Source organism: Lipophrys pholis (assembly GCF_963383615.2).
Source record: "Lipophrys pholis genome assembly, chromosome: 17".
Taxonomy (NCBI): domain Eukaryota; kingdom Metazoa; phylum Chordata; class Actinopteri; order Blenniiformes; family Blenniidae; genus Lipophrys; species Lipophrys pholis.
Genome location: NC_137643.1, coordinates 24,013,157 through 24,031,012, shown reverse-complemented (window position 1 = coordinate 24,031,012; position 17,856 = coordinate 24,013,157). Strand labels below are relative to the sequence as shown.

The window sequence follows — 17,856 nt, the reverse complement described above, 5'->3', positions numbered from 1 at the left end:
AGTGCCTGCTTGTCTGTGGGCGCAGTGAGGAAGGAGCAGCAGGGCGCTGAGAGGAGAAAAGGAGCTTGAGGAGGATTAGTGCCGACCTGGAAATAGTCATGTGGTAACGGCCTCCTGCCACAGCAGGTCAGAGGTGAAGCTGCTGACAGTGTGAAGCTGCAGGTCGTCTGCTGAGCGCTCACACTCCACACAGGACAACTCCAACGATACCAGTGTTGCTCAAGCAAGGACATGGAGCAACGTGTCCGGAACAATGAAAGGAGATGAGGAGCAGGCCGGCACCAAGTTCTGGAACAGCAGGAATTCATAGTTTGAAAAGGGTGAAGCGAAGCACTCTGCTCTAACACTGACTTTATTTGGTAGCGGAGCATTAGGGGTCAAAGGTCAGTGATGGACGAGGTACAAAGCAGGTGAAGCCTGAACAGAACCAGCAGGAGAGAAGTGAGGTAGAACTTCACTCCTCGTCCAGAAGGAGGCGGACCGAGTCAGTTCTCAGTGGGAAGTGCAGCTGTGATGAGGGGCAGCGCCACCTGGTGGAGCTGGACCTAAAACCACATCCTCCAGAAGTGATGCACAGGCCCCTCCCCCTCTGATGCTGGTCTGTTCCTGACGGCCGGCCAGCCCTCCCCCATCCTGGAGGATCCTTCAGGTCACCTGAGCCCGGAGCGTCAGTAGAAGTTGACAGACGCTCAGCAGGGGGATCATGATGGCTGAACCCCGGAGAGGAGACCTGAACGCCTCCGAGACCAAGCTGCTGCAGCTCATCCAGGCTGGTGAGTCTGAGCCTCCTCCTCCAGGTCCTCCTCCAGGTCCTCCTCCAGGTCCTCCTCCAGGTCTCCAAACATCTCACTATTGTGTTTGTTCATTTTTTACATTCTTACTTTATCAATGAGTTCATTTGTTCCTTGTTTGGTCAGTTGATTAGTTACTTGGTTAATTAGTTACTTGGTTAATTAGTTACTTTGGGTTATTTTTCCCCTCAAAAAGTGTTTCTCAGGAAACCTGCGTGTCTTCAATGAACCATCAGTTGATTCCTGGTACGTCCTGTCAGATTAGAGTTTCTGAAGCTCAGCTTGAAGTGTGTGTGTGTGTGTGTGTGTGTGTGTGTGTGTGTGTGTGTGTGTGTGTGTGTGTGTGTGTGTGTGTGTGTGTGTGTGTGTGTGTGTGTGTGTGTGTGTGTGTGTGTGTGTGTGTGTGTGTGGACTGAAGTCAACATTTAATCAAAGGTTCAGTTTGTCAGTAAAAGGGAAGTTGAATCTGAATTCACATGACTCAGCAGATTTACAGACACAAGGTGAAGAAGTGACCAGTTCTGGTCGGGGTTCATCAGAACGTCATCAAGTCTCATTAAAGCTTCTCAAATGAAGGAATGTGTAAACATAGATTTCCTCCATGACGCTCGTGACGGCACTAAAACCAACCAGAGGAACGAGAAGCTTCCAGGCTGTGATGCGTTCAGGGTCTTTCAGTTTTGTCGGGATTCTACCCGCAGCAGGATTTGGAGCGCGTCAGAGCAGCCTCACAGCATGATGATACCTCCGCCCTGTTTCCTGTCTGGGCTTTGTCTGGAAGCACATCAACAGAGACCAAGAGGCTGAAAAGTGATCTTGAGGTCTTTACTCCATCTTGTGAACTTTTCACACTGCTGACCTCCGTCCAGAGCCTCCAGGTTCCCATCAGTTAAAGGTTCCAGCCATTCTGACAACGTTCCACTGTCTGTGTCAGGGACTGACCTGACAGTGGTTCATCTTCATTGTTGTTCTGATGGGAATATTTCAAACCCGTAGCATAAAATGTCAAGGGAACTTTGACGCAGACAGAAACCCTGAGAGGAATGCATGAGGGTGTGATGAAGGAGTGATTGGAGCAGGAAGTCAGTGTGTCTCTACTTCCTGTTGCCAGGTGATGTACAGGAAGTGGCCGAGCTGCTGGAGACTGATGAAGTCCGAATCAACTGTCTGGACCAGGTAGGGAAGACTCACTTCATGCTTCAGTGTATTGCCTCCAAACTCCACGGTGGTGCTGGAGCTCCGTCAACACTTAGGACTCGTCCCCCCCCGTCCCCCCCCTCCCCCTGCCCCCCCTGCCCCCCCTGCCCCCCCCCCCCCCCCCCATCATTCATGTCAGTGTAGCATGTTGTGCTCAGTGGAGGAGTCATATGGAGACGACTGTGAGAGGCAGACGCTCCTCAAACACACTGATGAAACCATCTGCAGGAGACCCTGTCACCATCAGCTGGTTCAGACACACACACACACACACACACACACACACACACACACACACACACACACACACACACACACACACACACACACACATACTGTTGTAAGTGACTCCCTACTTGAAGGTTTTAATCTGTGTGTGTGTGTGTGTGTGTGTGTGTGTGTGTGTGTGTGTGTGTGTGTGTGTGTGTGTGTGTGTGTGTGTGTGTGTGTGTGTGTTCAGTGTGGGATGACTCCCCTGATGCATGCGGCCTATAAAGGGGAGGCAGCAGTGTGCGACCTGCTGCTGCAGCGCGGCGCCGACGTTAACAGCAACCAGCATGAGTTCGGCTACACGGCGCTGATGTTCGCCGGCCTCTCAGGTAACCCGGCCCGGCCCGTCCAGAACACCTGATCAGAGACCCACCCAGACACTGACTGTGGAGCGTGTCCAGGTAAGACGGACATCACGTCCATGATGCTGGACGCCGGAGCAGAGACCGACCCGGTAAACTCGGTGGGCCGCACCGCGGCTCAGATGGCGGCGTTCGTAGGTGAGACAGGAAGCGTCTGCTTCTTCCTCCGAGCCGCGGGCTGCAGCCAATCATCATCCTCCCTGCTCCTTCAGGGCAGCACCAGTGTGTCACACTCATCAACAACTTCTTCTCCCGGGCGAGGGTGGAGTACTACACCCGACCACACGGCCTGGACAGCGAGCCCCGCCTGCCCCCCCACCTGGCTCAGCCGCTGCACAACATCATCATGACCAGCAACCTCAACCCCGTCAAGGTGAGACCCTCAACCCGTCCAGGTGAGACCCTCAACCTGTCCAGGGGACACCCTCAATCCGTCCAGGGGACACCCTCAACCCGTCAAGGTGAGACCCTCAATCCGTCCAGGGGACACCCTCAATCCGTCCAGGTGAGACCCTCAACCCGTCAAGGTGAGACCCTCAACCCGTCCAGGTGAGACCCTCAATCCGTCAAGGTGAGACCCTCAACCCGTCAAGGTGAGACCCTCAACCTGTCCAGGTGAGACCCCCAATCCGTCCAGGGGACACCCTTAACCCGTCCAGGTGAGACCCTCAATCCGTCCAGGTGAGACCCTCAACCTGTCCAGGTGAGACCCTCAACCCGTCCAGGTGGTCCCGTGGGCACCTAGTGTGTGTGTGTGTGTGTGTGTGTTGGGGCTGATTGACAGAATGAAGCCGGGACTCTGGTCAGGTCCACAGTGTTTGACACCCTGTCATGTCACAAGACAACAAATCGGGAATCGAACCGTCTCTCGATCAGAATGTTGCAGGTTCGATTCCCGATCTCCCCCTGTCCACGTGTTGAAGTGTCCTGGAGCAAGGCACTGAAGCTCAGACTGCTCCCAGAGGATGGATGGAGGCCCTACATGTGGCGAGTGGCTGGAGGCGGGCGTGGGGTCGGGAGGTCACGGGTTCGATCCCCACAGGCGACAGGCCGCAGCAAAGTGATAAATCCATGTTGTGCCCGAGGGCTTCGGGCAGCCTCCTCAATCTGAAAGATCAGGAAACACTTTGATTTAAGGATGGAAAAGCTGAAACTGCTGAATGTGAGTTGAATGACATGGAGACGCTTTGCTTTTCAAGTTATAACGACTGACGGTGTGTGATGTCTGCTATGTCCTCAGCAGCTGGAGGTCATAGTTCAACTCTCAGGCTAACCTGCAGCGCTGATGGTTCCTGCTGCTGTTATATAACACCATGGGTCCATTGAGCAGGAACAGCAGATAATCCACCATCCACTGATCAGTTAGTTATTAAAGTTTATTGGTGCAGAAGCAGGAGACCACTTGGCTGAAGCCTCGCTGTGTGTGTCTGTCAGATAGTCATGCTGGTGAAGGAGAATCCTGTGCTGGTGGACGCGGCGGCGCTGGAGAAGTGCTCCCAGGTGCTGGACCTGCTGTGTGAGCAGTGCATCAAGCAGCAGGACATGAACGAGGTTCTGGCCATGAAGATGCACTACATCAGCTGTGTGCTGCAGAAGTGTGTGGCTTTCCTGCAGAAACACGACCAAACGCTGGAAACACTCATCAAGAGGTGAGAGAGGACGGACAGCCTGCTGTTACCTGAACCCCATCCATCCATCCATCCATCCCTCCATCCATCCCTCCCTCCATCCATCCATCCCTCCATCCATCCATCCATCCATCCATCCATCCATCCATCCATCCATCCATCCATCCATCCATCCATTCGTCATCCAACCATCATCCAAGCATCCATCATCCATCCATCTATCCATCCATCATCCAACCATCCATCCAGCTATTCATTCATCCATCCCTCCATCCACCATCCATCCAACCAATCATCCATCCATCCATCCATCCACCCATCATCCAACCATCCATCCATCCATCATCCATCCATCCAACATCCAGCATCCAACCAATCATCCATCATCCAACCATTCAAGCATCCATCCATTCATCATCCAAACATCCATCATCCAACCATCCAGCATCCATCATCCGTCCAACCATAATCCACCCATCCATCCATTCATCATCCAAATATCCACCATCCAACCATCCATCCATCATCCATCCAATCATCCATCACCCAACCATCCATCCACCAACCATCCATCCATTACCCATCCATCCATCATCCAACCATCCATCCATCCATCCATCCATCCATCAATCCAACCATCCACCCATCTAACCATCCATCCACCAACCATCCATCACCCATTCAACCATCATCCAACCATCCATCCAGCAATCCAACCATCCATTCGTCATCCAACCATCCATCCATCCATCCATCCATCCATCCATCCATCCATCCATCCATCCATCCATCCATCCATCCATCCATCATCCAACCAGCCATCATCCAACCATCCATCACCCATCCATCCATCATCCAATCATAAATCCATCATCCAACCATCCATCATCCAACCATCCATCACCCATCCATCCATCATCCAATCATCCATCCATCAAGCCAACCATCCATTCGTCATCCATCCAACCATCATCCAAGAATCCATCATCTAACCATCCATCATCCAACCATCCATCCCTCCATCCATCCATCATCCATCCATCCATCCATCCATCCATCCATCAATTCAACCATCACCCATCCTCCCAGCTCAGTGTGAACTTCCTGTTGACTGTAGTGTCTCAGCCTGTTGGAGGTTCAGTGTTTGCTTCAGTTTTGGCGTCATGGCGGCTGTCCTCTGTCTTCCTGGTCGTTTGTGCCGCTCAGCCTGCTGAGGGGGAGAGAGAGCGATGGCTTCCCTCAGTACCAGGAGAAGTTCATCCGAGACTGCATCAGGAAGTTCCCGTACTGCGAGGCCACACTCCTTCAGCAGCTGGTGAGGAGGTTTGCAGCGGAAGTGAAGAGGATGGAGGAGAAGTGACGTGCAGAAGCTCTCTGGCCCTGTGCCAAGTCCTGCTCATGTTCTTCCTATTCTCTGAATCAGTAATAATGTGAAGGAGACGATAACAACTCCAGAGAGTTTTTTCTTAAAGGGTCCAAGAGGATGTGTTAGCAGAGTTAGTATTACTGTGGCAGAGGAACTGTAACAGGTCATCGCGTCCTGTTTCCAGGGCAGTGACCCCACAGCCTTCTCCGTGTTGACCCAGGCTCTGACGGGGCAGATGACCTTTGTAGATGCAGATTATTGTGCGACCTGTGGGGACAAGGGAGCGGACAAGAGGTGCTCTCTTTGTAAAGCCGTGAGTCTGACTCTTCAAAAAGCCGGAACGTTTCTCTCCCCATCCTCCAAAAGGCTCCAGCTCTTCTTCTTTTCTTCTTCTTTTCTTCTTCTCAGGTGACGTACTGCAGCTTGATGTGCCAAAAGCTCCACAGGTTCACCCACAAAGACATCTGCAGGGTTCTTCAGGAGCAGGATGGGCGCCTGGAGGACGCCCCGAGGCTCAAGGAGCTCAAAGGTGGTTCATCTGATGTGCTGGAAGCAGTGGAATAGACCTTCAGGGTTTAATGGAGTCCGATGAGGACCGAAGTGGCCCAGGACGTTTCTTGTAGGGTGTTTCTGGTCAGCAGAAGCTGGTGGTTCAGGAGGAGAAGAAGAAGCTGGTGGTTCAGGAGAGTCTTTGCAGCGTCCTGGTTGTTCCTTTCAGACCAGAGGACTTGGTCTGTGATGCTTTTCCTGCTTGTTGAGGCCTCTGGTTCTGGGGTCTCTGGATTCTGGCCTCTGGTTCTGGGGAAGCTCTGCCCCTGGTGGTCGGTCTCTGGGTTCTGGCCTCTGGTTCTGGGGTCTCTGGGTTCTGGCCACTGGTTCTGGGGAAGCTCTGCCCCTGGTGGTCGGTCTCTGGGTTCTGGGGAAGCTCTGCCCCTGGTGGTGGGCCAGCAGAGGAGAGGAGGGCCCTGGTGTTACCAGTGAGCAGGCTGTGTCTGCTCAGATGGGCCGTCGCTGTGTGAGAAGTGGGGGGGGGGGGGGGGGGGGGGGGGGGGGCAGATTGGCATGTGGCTGCAGGAGCCCAGCTGGCTCACATCTGGCAGCAGTGTGGTAGGACTCACTAATGATGTGTTCTGGTGACGACACAGGGTCCACATCGTCAGTGGTCAGTCAGGTCAGAAACCTCCGAGGTGAAGGATCTGCTTCAGAGGTTCATGGAGCAAAACCCTGCATGCCTTGCATGTAAGGCCGCCTTGCAAGCCTCCGAGGCCTCTGACACTGGGCAGCAGTTCATGGTGAGAATGAAGTGAGTTCAAGTTCCTCCTGCACAGAATCTTTAAACTCTCCTTCCCATAGAGGAGTGATTCTGCCCAGAGAACCAAGTAAAGCCAGACTGGCAGAGAGCAGCTTCAGCCCCTGATGTGAACCAGATGTGCTGCCTCACCTCTCTGCCCATAAAGGAGGAGCCACCAGGAGAGCCTGAAGGAGGCAGTGGTGTGAGAGTGTGAGATTGGAGTTTTTGTTTTCATTTCATAAAGAACTCCAAGCTTTCATTTACAGTAGTTTGTAGTTTGTTTAGTAGTTCCTGATGAACCAAAAGTCTGGCTTCATTATAAAGAAGTTCTGTGGAGCGTCTCATAGCGGAGCGCCCCCTGCTGCCTCATGCAGACCTCAACCTGCGGTCATAACGCCGTACAAGACCTGGAGGTGAAGTTAGTTACAATGATGTCACCATGAAAAGCCTGAAAAAAACTGATTCTAGATTCTAGATCCACCAGCTGACGTAGTGTGACAGCAGGAGCTCCACCGTCACTACAATATAACTCCAGGTAATTAATCTGTGACCATGAGTAAAGAATCTCTCGGTCAGAGATTAAATGATCTCGTTCCCACGTTCTTATTATTTTCCTCTCTGGCCACTCAGTCCACTTTCTAGATGGTTCTCTCTAGATGGTTCTCTCTGGTCAAATTAAAAAAGAAGAGGCACCATGAAGCCTCTGATCCTCCAGCTCAGTTTTCATCTTCCACTTTAACATCCTGGCAGCAGCGTAGTTTGTCATGGTTTATGGTAGTTTAATAGAGCAGATAAAAACACTGGCTGCCTCCACCACTATGTCATTTTCACTAACCGGTAAGGCTTAAGACATAATGTGGAAGAACGGAGACCTGAAAGTGGGCGGAGCCTTGGGTGGGGCCTTGGGCGGAGCCTTGGGCGGAGCCTTGGGCGGAGACTTGGGCGGAGCAGCGTCACGCTAACCAGTGACATTAACCTCACAGTTAACTTTGATGGCGACGTTAGCTAACGAAATGACTAACCATGTTTTAAACAACGCATATTTAACAGTTGGTCAGCCAACGGCAGGTTAAGGATTTAACCAGCGGTTAGGGCTTAACCCGTGGTTAACATAACCCGGTTTAGAACAACTGGGACCAGAAGTCAAACCAGAAGACAAACCATCAAACTGTTGATGTTTCCTGACTGACGCCATCTTAGGAAACCTGCCCCAAGGGATTGTGGGATATCAAAGATGGCGGCAGCTCCTGCCAGAACATCAACATTTGAAAAACCTCCAGACTTTGTCAAAGAAAGAGTCTTGAATCCTGGAGAAAGTCTGGATGTAGTGAGACTGAATGTTTTTCCACCGAGAATCCAGATGTGCAGAGATCCAGTGGACAAACGGGATCTTGTGACACGAAGCCTCGGGAACCTTCAGGAGTTTCTGTGACGCTGAGACGTCAACAAACCGGGGATGTCCCGCCAAAATAAAATGCTGGAAATACCAGTTAGTCTGAGTGTGAAGAGGAATATCCTTCAGGAAGGTTTTGTTAGAGACGAACGTCGACAACTAGAACCGGATCCTAGTTTGATTCCCAGAACATTCTGGCAGGAAGTTTAATCTAAAATTATGAAAAGGAAAATAAAAGCTTTCCAGCTGAAGGTGTCATGACACCGAACTTTATTTCGTGTACATCAGAAAGCATTCATTCATCCATTCATCCGTTTGTTCGTTTGTTCGTTCGTTCGTTCGTTCGTCCGTTAGTCCATTCGTCCATCCATCCATCCATCCATCCATCCATCCAATCATTCGTTTGTTCGTTTGTTCATTCGTTCATCCGTTCATCCGTTCATTCACTCATTCATCCATCCATCCATCCATTCATTCATTCATTCATCCATCCATCCATCCATTCGTTCGTTCATCTGTTCATTCACTCATCCATCCATCCATTCATCCATTCATTCGTTTGTTCGTTCGTTCATCTGTTCATTCACTCATTCATCCATCCATCCATCCATCCATCCATCCATTCATTCGTTTGTTCGTTCGTTCATCTGTTCATTCACTCATTCATCCATCCATCCATCCATCCATTCATTCGTTTGTTCGTTCATCCGTTCATTCACTCATTCATCCATTCATTCATTCATTCATTCATCCATCCATCCATGCATCCATTCATTCATTCGTCCGTTCATTCATTCATCCATCCATCCATCCATCCATCCATCCATCCATCCATCCATCCATCCATCCATCCATCCATCCATCCATTCATCCATTCATGCATCCATTCATCCATTCATGCATCCATCCATCCATCCATCCATCCATCCATCCATCCATCCATCCATCCATCCATTCATTCATCCACTCTGTGTATCTGCCTCCACCCAGAGGACGAGAGTGACCTGATGCTGGAGACGGCTCACTTCCTACGGGAGCTGTGTCTGCGGGCGGATGAGAAGCTGGCCGCCGCCGCAGGATGCCCGCCGGAGATGTTCCGCCGTTCATCTGCTTCAGCCGAGGAGCCGCCTGTCAATCAGGACTGAGCAGAACCAGAAAGTCCCACCGTCAAATCATGTGCCACACAATGTAGCGTGGAGTTATAAAGGACTTTGTTAATGAGCTCCTGGTAAAGTGTCTTGACTGGTGTTGAGGGAAGAGCTGGTGACTCTCAGCCGGCAGGAGCTTCTCATTGAGCGTCTACAATCAGCTGACACTCACTGCTTCCTGCTTCCTTTGTCACTGTGGAGGGACTGGACCCAGCTGGAATGCGGAGGTAGACGTAATGTTAGACGCATGAATTCCTGCACATCAATCTCAATTCATGGGACAAAAGAGCAATTGGTCACAAAGTCCAAATTCTGAGGCAACAGAAAATAATCCTCCAATAAAAGTCATGGAGCCACCGGAGGAAATAACTGCCACCACAATAAGAGCAGCTGAAGACTGAGCTGAGGTACTTTTTAAACCTGTAATACTGACGCGGTCACCAACAACGGCAGGTTGTAATGTTCATGAATGTAGTTTGGAGAAACACTTCCACATTCTGACGTGTGAGTGAATCAGAGCCCACGTCAGCTCAGATCAGTTCAACCGCTCCGTCTTTACAGATTCATCAGCTGAGTGTCTGTTGACCTTCTTCATTCTCTGCAGTCTCTGAAGAAGATTGAAAAGTTGAGCTCCACACTGAGACTGTCAGGTTTGTAGAATTGACTGAACCGTGAACGACAAGGTATTTCCCCTCGTGGCTCCAAGACAAATAAGTTGCTTGATATGAAATAAAAACTATCCGACAGCGCTGCAGTGTGACTCTCCGTCCAGTCGCTCGGCTCACTCAGATCAGAGGTGGAAATCATCAACACAATCACAGTGTTAATACTTAAATCCACTTCCAGTGGGAACGTGTTGACGTGCTTCCACGTAACGAAGTCTGGGGTTAGCTTTGCTGTGATCGTCAGAAGAGATGTGAGGTGATCGTCGCTCGTCTGGCACCGCTGGAGTTCATCACACTAAATGTTAAACCTCCAGACACAAGTGGCTTTCTCAACGAGGAATTCATTGAATTCATCTGGGCTCAAAGCACACCCTGAAAACTAAAAGGCACAGAGAATACTATAATTTGTTTAAAGGAAAATAAAGACAATTGGCAAATAAAGCTTCTACAAAATAAACAGACAAAAGCAATACCTCACTGGCAGGACTTTACCTTGCTTTCCTTTCTTCTTCTTGGACTTATTTCTTCTTAAAACTTCATCAAGCTTCAGTCATTCCTCTTCTCTCCTGAGATGCTTCTTCATGTAATTAATCTCTAATATGCATTCAAAGGCCGACTTTTGCACCCCTGCGCCCTCTGGTGGAGCTCAACCATAATAACAACAAAAAAAAGACAAAAAAGTGGTAGAAATGAAAATGGCAGTTACACTAAAGGTCTGTTCACACACACACACACACACACACACACACACACACACACACACACACACACACACACACACACACACACACCAGCTTCCTCTGTGCCGTCGTCTGGATGTTTGGCACTTCTACAAGCATAAAGGTCATCAGGTTACAACAGTTGCAAGACGACGTCACATTGAAGATCAATCATTGAAGATCAATCATTGAGGATCAATTATTGAGGGTCAATCATTGAGGGTCAATAGCTGAGGATCAATCATTGAGGGTCAGTCATTGAGGGTCAATCATTGAGGGTCAATAACTGAGGATCAATCATTGAGGGTCAGTCATTGAGGGTCAATCATTGAGGGTCAATAGCTGAGGGTCAGTCATTGAGGGTCAATCATTGCAGGTCAATCATTGAGGATCAATCATTGATCAATTATTGAGGGTCAACCATTGAGGATCAATCAATCATTGAGGGTCAATCATCAGCTTTCTCAAGAAGCTCTACTAACGAGCTCCGACGCTCACCGACACACTTCCTCCAAACACAAGCAGACCCTCTGGAGCGGCACTGAGGAGCCCGGCCATCAGTTTCTCCAAAAACGTGATGAAGCACGGTTCTGAAGTCCGCTGGCTCCAGTAAAACCACTTTGGCTGCAGGACGCAATCACACAGCGCCTCCTGGTGGATTATTCAGTCAAAGAAAATGATTTCCTGCTCGGCCATACTGGTCTGTAGAATTCACCAGGGAAGGACTGTGGGCACATACGTACAATTCCAGGCAGATTGCAGCATGTAGAGTTACACATCACTTCCTGTTTCATGGCGAATCGTCAGATTTTTAGCAAATTTTTTTCTCAGACTTTGTGACGTCATCTTTGAGATTGGTAGAGATATAAAGCACATCGGAACACACGACAATGTCACCAACACCCGGAGCCTAAACCCAACAGGAAGTCACCAACACCCAGAGCCTAAACCCAACAGGAAGTCACCAACACCCAGAGCCTAAACCCAACAGGAAGTCACCAACACCCAGACCCTAAACCCAACAGGAAGTCACCAACACCCAGAGCCTAAACCCAACAGGAAGTCACCAACACCCAGAGCCTAAACCCAACAGGAAGTCACCAACACCCAGAGCCTAAACCCAACAGGAAGTCACCAACACCCAGACCCTAAACCCAACAGGAAGTCACCACCACCCAGAGCCTAAACCCAACAGGAAGTCACCAACACCAACACCCAGACCCTAAACCCAACAGGAAGTCACCACCACCCAGACCCTAAACCCAACAGGAAGTCACCAACACCCAGAGCCTAAACCCAACAGGAAGTCACCAACACCCAGACCCTAAACCCAACAGGAAGTCACCAACACCCAGACTCTAAACCCAACAGGAAGTCACCAACACCCAGAGCCTAAACCCAACAGGAAGTCACCAACACCCAGACCCTAAACCCAACAGGAAGTCACCAACACCCAGACTCTAAACCCAACAGGAAGTCACCAACACCCAGAGCCTAAACCCAACAGGAAGTCACCAACACCCAGACCCTAAACCCAACAGGAAGTCACCAACACCCAGAGCCTAAACCCAACAGGAAGTCACCAACTCCCAGCCTTGCAGCCTGTGGTTCCACCCGCCTTCACAAATAGCTCCAACAACCCAGCCCCTAATTGTGAAGGTACTTTACCCACAATTAACTTTAGCCTTAGCACAATGGAACTATTTCCTCTTGTAGCCTAAGTGCTAAACTACCATCTTGGCATCTTTGGCTTCTCGATACCTGAAAGAAACAAATAGATGGAGAATAGAAACAGGAAGAGAGAATGAGCTGCTGGTCATTTGTTGGCCTCCAGGGGGAGACAGAGCGGGGTTATTGGTCTGTCCAGGATGCTGGTCTTTGTTCGAGTGGACCAGCCCTCTGGACTCCGCTGTGCTGCTCAGAACTCCGCCTATCACCCATGAGCCTCTGGGAGCTGTGGCATCAGCAATTATCACAACGCCTCCGGTGCTGAAGCTTCTTTTCTTCCTGGTCCATTTTTGTTTATTCTTGCATAACAAGCAAATACTTTGATGTCCACCTTTTCCAGAAGAGCTCCACAATGTACTGCACTGGCCTCCATCTCCTCTTGATGTAACGGTCAGTTTGTTCAAACTGGGCTGGTGGCAGAATGGGTTTACCTTGCAGCAGCAGAATGTGGTTTGGAGGAAGTGCTTCCAAGTCGCTGGGATCTTCTGAGACCTTAGTTATGGGCTGGTCATTGAGGAAAACAGTGTCTGCAGGCCTTTATTCATCCAGCGTTTGATGTCCAAGAACAGAGGTAAGTACACTGCGCACAGAGCGAATCAGACACTCCCAAACTCCACCTTGGCGTGAGGCAGCAGGGTGTTAAAACTCCGCTTCACTCCCTCCTGCACAAAGGTCCTCTCACTCTTGGTCATTTAAAGCAGGAAGAGTTTGCCTCAGCTCCTTTTTTGCACCAATGACATTTGAGCCATTATCTGTCCTTATGCTGGTCGCAGGTCCTCTTCTGCAGATAAATCTCCACATGGCATTGATGCAGGAGTCTGTGTGGAGGGAGTGCGCCACCTCCAGGTGTACTGTGGTCAAACAGGTAAAGATCCCTCCATATCGCTTCAGCAAGGTTCCCACTCCCACGTCTGTAAAAGGTGCTTCATCAGGCACAACTTCAGGTAAGTCAGACATTTTCTGTTCTCCAACCTTTCCTCTGTACCTTCTGCACCCTGTACAGAGAGAGAGCGAGGTGCCATTGATGATCCAATACTTGTGTCTCGATCTATGCAGCATGTGATTGCGTCCAGTGTGTCCGAGTTGGTGGTGGATGTGACGTAGTATGAGCCGGGAAACATGCATGATTCTTTTGACAGAATCACAGGATATTTGACCTCCAACGGCAGGGCAGATTTCGACAGGCGGCCATGTTGGAGTGAAGCAACTTCCCAGCTGAGTCTTTGCTTTTGTTCAAACTGAATTATTGCTCTGCTTCCTCTGGTGTCAAGTTGGGTTTTCCAAGTGTGGCTTTACATTTTTTAAACTTCTTCTTGACCAATTTGACTTTGCTTGACCACATATTGTTTTCTCTTCTGACTCAGAACTAAAAGTCTCTCTTTCAACTCCAACAACCAATCCACTGAGGTTTTAGAATATTCTCCAGGATGAGAAACAGTGAATGAGTTGACTGGCGGGATTGTCCCTCTGTGTTGGAATTCACTTTAAGTTCTCTTTTCACCTCTGGGTCATCAGCTGGGATGAAGGACGAGTCCAAGTCAAGTTTTGGCCATTCGTTGGGAAGCAAGAACAAAAAATGTGGTTCCTTCAGCCATTTTCCTTTTCCAAACTCTTGAGCTCGCAACCCTCGAGACGCCTCAACTGCTGGATTGTCTCTGTCAAATGTCCTCTTCAAGCTCTGGAGTCTTTGCAATGCTCCACAGCCATTCTTTGTCAGAACAGGACCTTCAGCTCTGAAAAGTAAATCTATGCAGTCATGTCCGTCTTTAAGCACGGTTGTATCCTTCATAATGCCCATGAACTTCATGTCCTCTCTTGACATCTCCAGCTGCTCATCATATGTCCTTTCATTAAAGTCATGATTGTACTGCTGCATCAACATATTTTCCAGAGGTATGTGATGAGCAGTTACAACGGTGCATCTTGTTTTGACTTCAGCACCTCCAGAGTCTCCAGCGCCTCCAGAGTCTCCAAAACCTGCAGCGCCTCCAGCTCCTCAATCACCTCGAGAGTCTCCAACACCTCGAGAGTCTCCAGCACCTCCAGAGTCTCCAACACCTCCGGAGTCTCCAGCGCCTCCAGAGCCTGGGCGCCACCAGAGTCTCCAGCGTCTCCAGAGCCTGGGTGCCTCCAGAGTCTCCAGCGCCTCCAGAGTCTGGGCGCCTCCAGAGTCCCCAACACCTGCTGAGTCTCCAGCGCCTCCAGAGTCCCCAACACCTCCAGAGTCTCCAGCGCCTCCAGAGTCTCCAACACCTCCAGAGTCTCCAGCGCCTCCAGAGTCTCCAACACCTCCAGCACTTCCAGCACCTCCAGAGTCTCCAGTGCCTCCAGTCTCCAGCACCTCCAGAGTCTCCAGCACCTCCAGCACCTCCAGAGTCTCCAGTGCCTTCAGAGTCTCCAGCGCCTCCAGAGTCCCCAACACCTCCAGAGACTCCAGCACCTCCAGACTCCCCAACACCTCCAGAGTCTCCAGGACCTCCAGAGTCTCCAGCACGAAGTTGCCCATTTATGACCCAGCCACCTCTGGTCCTCACGGCATACATTCCACCACATTGACTGTTTATTGGTTGCCATTGCTCCAAAACTTTGGGAGAATCAGTTCCAATGAGCAAATCCACATCTGAATCCACTTCATGTCGCCTAATGCTGCTGATATAGGACCACTTAGCAACATCATCCTGACATGGCACATTGAATTTAGACACAGGCTTTTTGTTTCTGTCAAAACAGATGGTAGCTCAATAAAGTCGTCTGTATCGAGACACGACACCTCCAAACCAGTTACTGCAGTGGTATGAATGGTTTCAGTCTGTCCCATTGTCCTTAAGTGTACATTGCAGTGGGTGCCTGATACTCCCAGCCTTTCAGCCACACTTGCAGTGCAGAAAGTATCTGAGCTCCCAGGATCAAGAAAAGCGTAAGTGTGCACAGCTTTATTACTTTTCTGACTTTTCTCCTGTACAGCCACAACGGAGAAACCAGCTGTGTCCTCTTCACCAGCCCCAATATGACCACACGTCTGCTGCTGCTCAGGTGCAGCGCTCTCAGTCTCTCGAGAGGTTATCCTGGTAGTGTCCTCTCTCTCCACAGGCAGGACAGATGGGTGCTTCCTGTGAAACTCTTCACAATCCAAATGACTGCTGCAGTTGTTACTTGTGTGTCTGTACTTCAAACACCCACAACAAACGTGTCATCGTTTTAAACCAGGGGTCTCACACTCGTAGTGTGCATGGCCCGCACAACTTTCCTTAAATGCAGGGTTAATCAATAGATCTTCCGATTTTGCACACTGTCAACAACTCAAGATTTTATTTTGACGCTACCCATCATGAACACCATGGCAGGACGACGCTACACACAAAACCCTCTTCACTCTAACTATATTCTGAAATAAATGTTCAGAAACGTTGTCCGGAGCTGTATAGGCGGAGATGCCCACCTGAGCCCACCATCAGGTGGGCATGACAACGCCGACTGGCACAGTCTGTGACCCCGCAACTGATTAGTTCACGCGCCGGTACCAAATTTTCAAGAAAAACACTTTATATAGTGAGATATGAAGGTAAAAGCAACAGCAGTGAAAACAGTCAAAATGAGCTTTAGAGCCCAAAGGGTTAAAAACCTCCACCTCTTGTCATCAATTCTTGCCTGCTACCGTGAATAACTGTTGATGCCGGCGGATTTATATTTATTTCAGTGATCCTTTGGCGTACCACTAGAGGGAGCCCCGGGTACCACTCGTGGTACGCGTACCACACTTTGAGAATGACTGCTCTAGAAGCTCACACTCCTCTGAGGAGTTCTCTGGAAGCTCTCACACCTCTGAGGAGCCCTTTGTCCTGCTGTTTTGATGAGACACCATGAACCTTTGGCAGGACTCTCTAGAGGACCCCAGGGGTCACTAGAGAGTCTCTGGAGTCTCTACAGAGTCACTACAGAGTCTCTACAGAGTCTCTACAGAGTCACTACAGAGTAAATAGAGTCACTACAGAGTCACTACAGAGTAAATAGAGTCACTACAGAGTCTCTACAGAGTCACTACAGAGTCACGACAGAGTCACTACAGAGTCACTACAGAGACTCTACAGAGTCACTACTGAGTTACTACAGAGTAAATAGAGTCACTAAAGAGTCTCTAGAGTCTCTAGGGAGTCTCTAGAGTCTCCACAGAGTATACGCACTACAGAGTCTCTAGAGTCTCTAGAATGTCTCTACAGAGTCTCTACAGAGTCACTACAGAATAGAGTCACTACAGAGTCTCCACAGAGTCACAACAATTAAATAGAGTCACTACAGAGTCTCTAGAGTCTCTACAAAGTCTCTACAGAGTTAATAGAGTCACTACAGAGTCTCCACAGAGTCACTACAAAGTAAATAGAGTCACTACAGAGTCTCTAGAGTCTCTACAAAGTCTCTACAGAGTTAATAGAGTCACTACAGAGTCTCTAAAGAGGTTCTACAGAATCACTACAGAGTCTCCACCATTTGTTTGTTTATTTGTTTGTGTTTTACCAACTTCTTGCAAACACTACTTTATCATCATCGAAGGACCAGTCCGTTAGATTCTGAGGGGTTAACTATGAACCATTTCCTGATCCATTCCAGGAAACTGATGAGAGAGAGGAACCTCATGAAGATCAAAGGACATCAGCGTCTGTTGCCATGGAGACGCTCAGTGTTTCACACAGTGATGTAGCTACTTGAGCTACCCAGTTAGCATTGATATGAGCTAACGGCTAACATGCTTATGATGCTAACTCATTTCGACAAACAAATGTGGCGTTGGCGAATTCTGTGCTCTACCGAGTGTAGCTCTAGACTCTTTATATTGAGTTTACCTGCACTTACATTGAAGTCCTGATTTATATAAATAGCCATTAACAACACCACCAGGCTAAAGGTTTTAACGAGTGGACAACCCCACGTGAGACCCCACACACTTCCTCTACAGAACCAGGCAGCAGACTGCTCTGTCTCTTCTGGTCCTGGTACTGATGATAACTGTGTTCCTCTACAGAACCAGGCAGCAGGCTGCTCTGTCTCTTCTGGTCCTGATACTGATGATAACTGTGTTCCTCTACAGAACCAGGCAGCAGGCTGCTCTGTCTCTTCTGGTCCTGATACTGATGATAACTGCACCGTGTTTATGAGCTCCATTCTGTCCTGAAGCATCTTTTCATCACTTCATTAAACCGCCTGATATACATTTTGAAGAAGCAGTCACACACACTGGGATGTGGATGGAGGGACTTCTTTTTCCACCGTAAAAAAAAAAAAAATCTCGACTTTGATTTTCGA

General features: G+C 49.5%; 1 protein-coding gene across 1 annotated transcript; it reads left to right on the top strand.

The window, feature by feature from the left end:
- Positions 1-129: 129 nt before the first annotated feature.
- On the top strand, positions 130-10,195 carry LOC308123180 (ankyrin repeat and MYND domain-containing protein 2-like). The gene is made up of 10 exons (XM_080485521.1): positions 130-773; positions 1,903-1,967; positions 2,449-2,587; positions 2,660-2,758; positions 2,833-2,993; positions 4,055-4,269; positions 5,455-5,563; positions 5,799-5,927; positions 6,023-6,143; positions 9,289-10,195. The coding sequence occupies exons 1-10, from the start codon at positions 704-706 to the stop codon at positions 9,441-9,443; spliced, it is 1,263 nt and encodes a 420-aa protein (XP_080341647.1). The 5' UTR covers positions 130-703; the 3' UTR covers positions 9,444-10,195.
- The last annotated feature ends 7,661 nt before the right edge of the window (positions 10,196-17,856 follow it).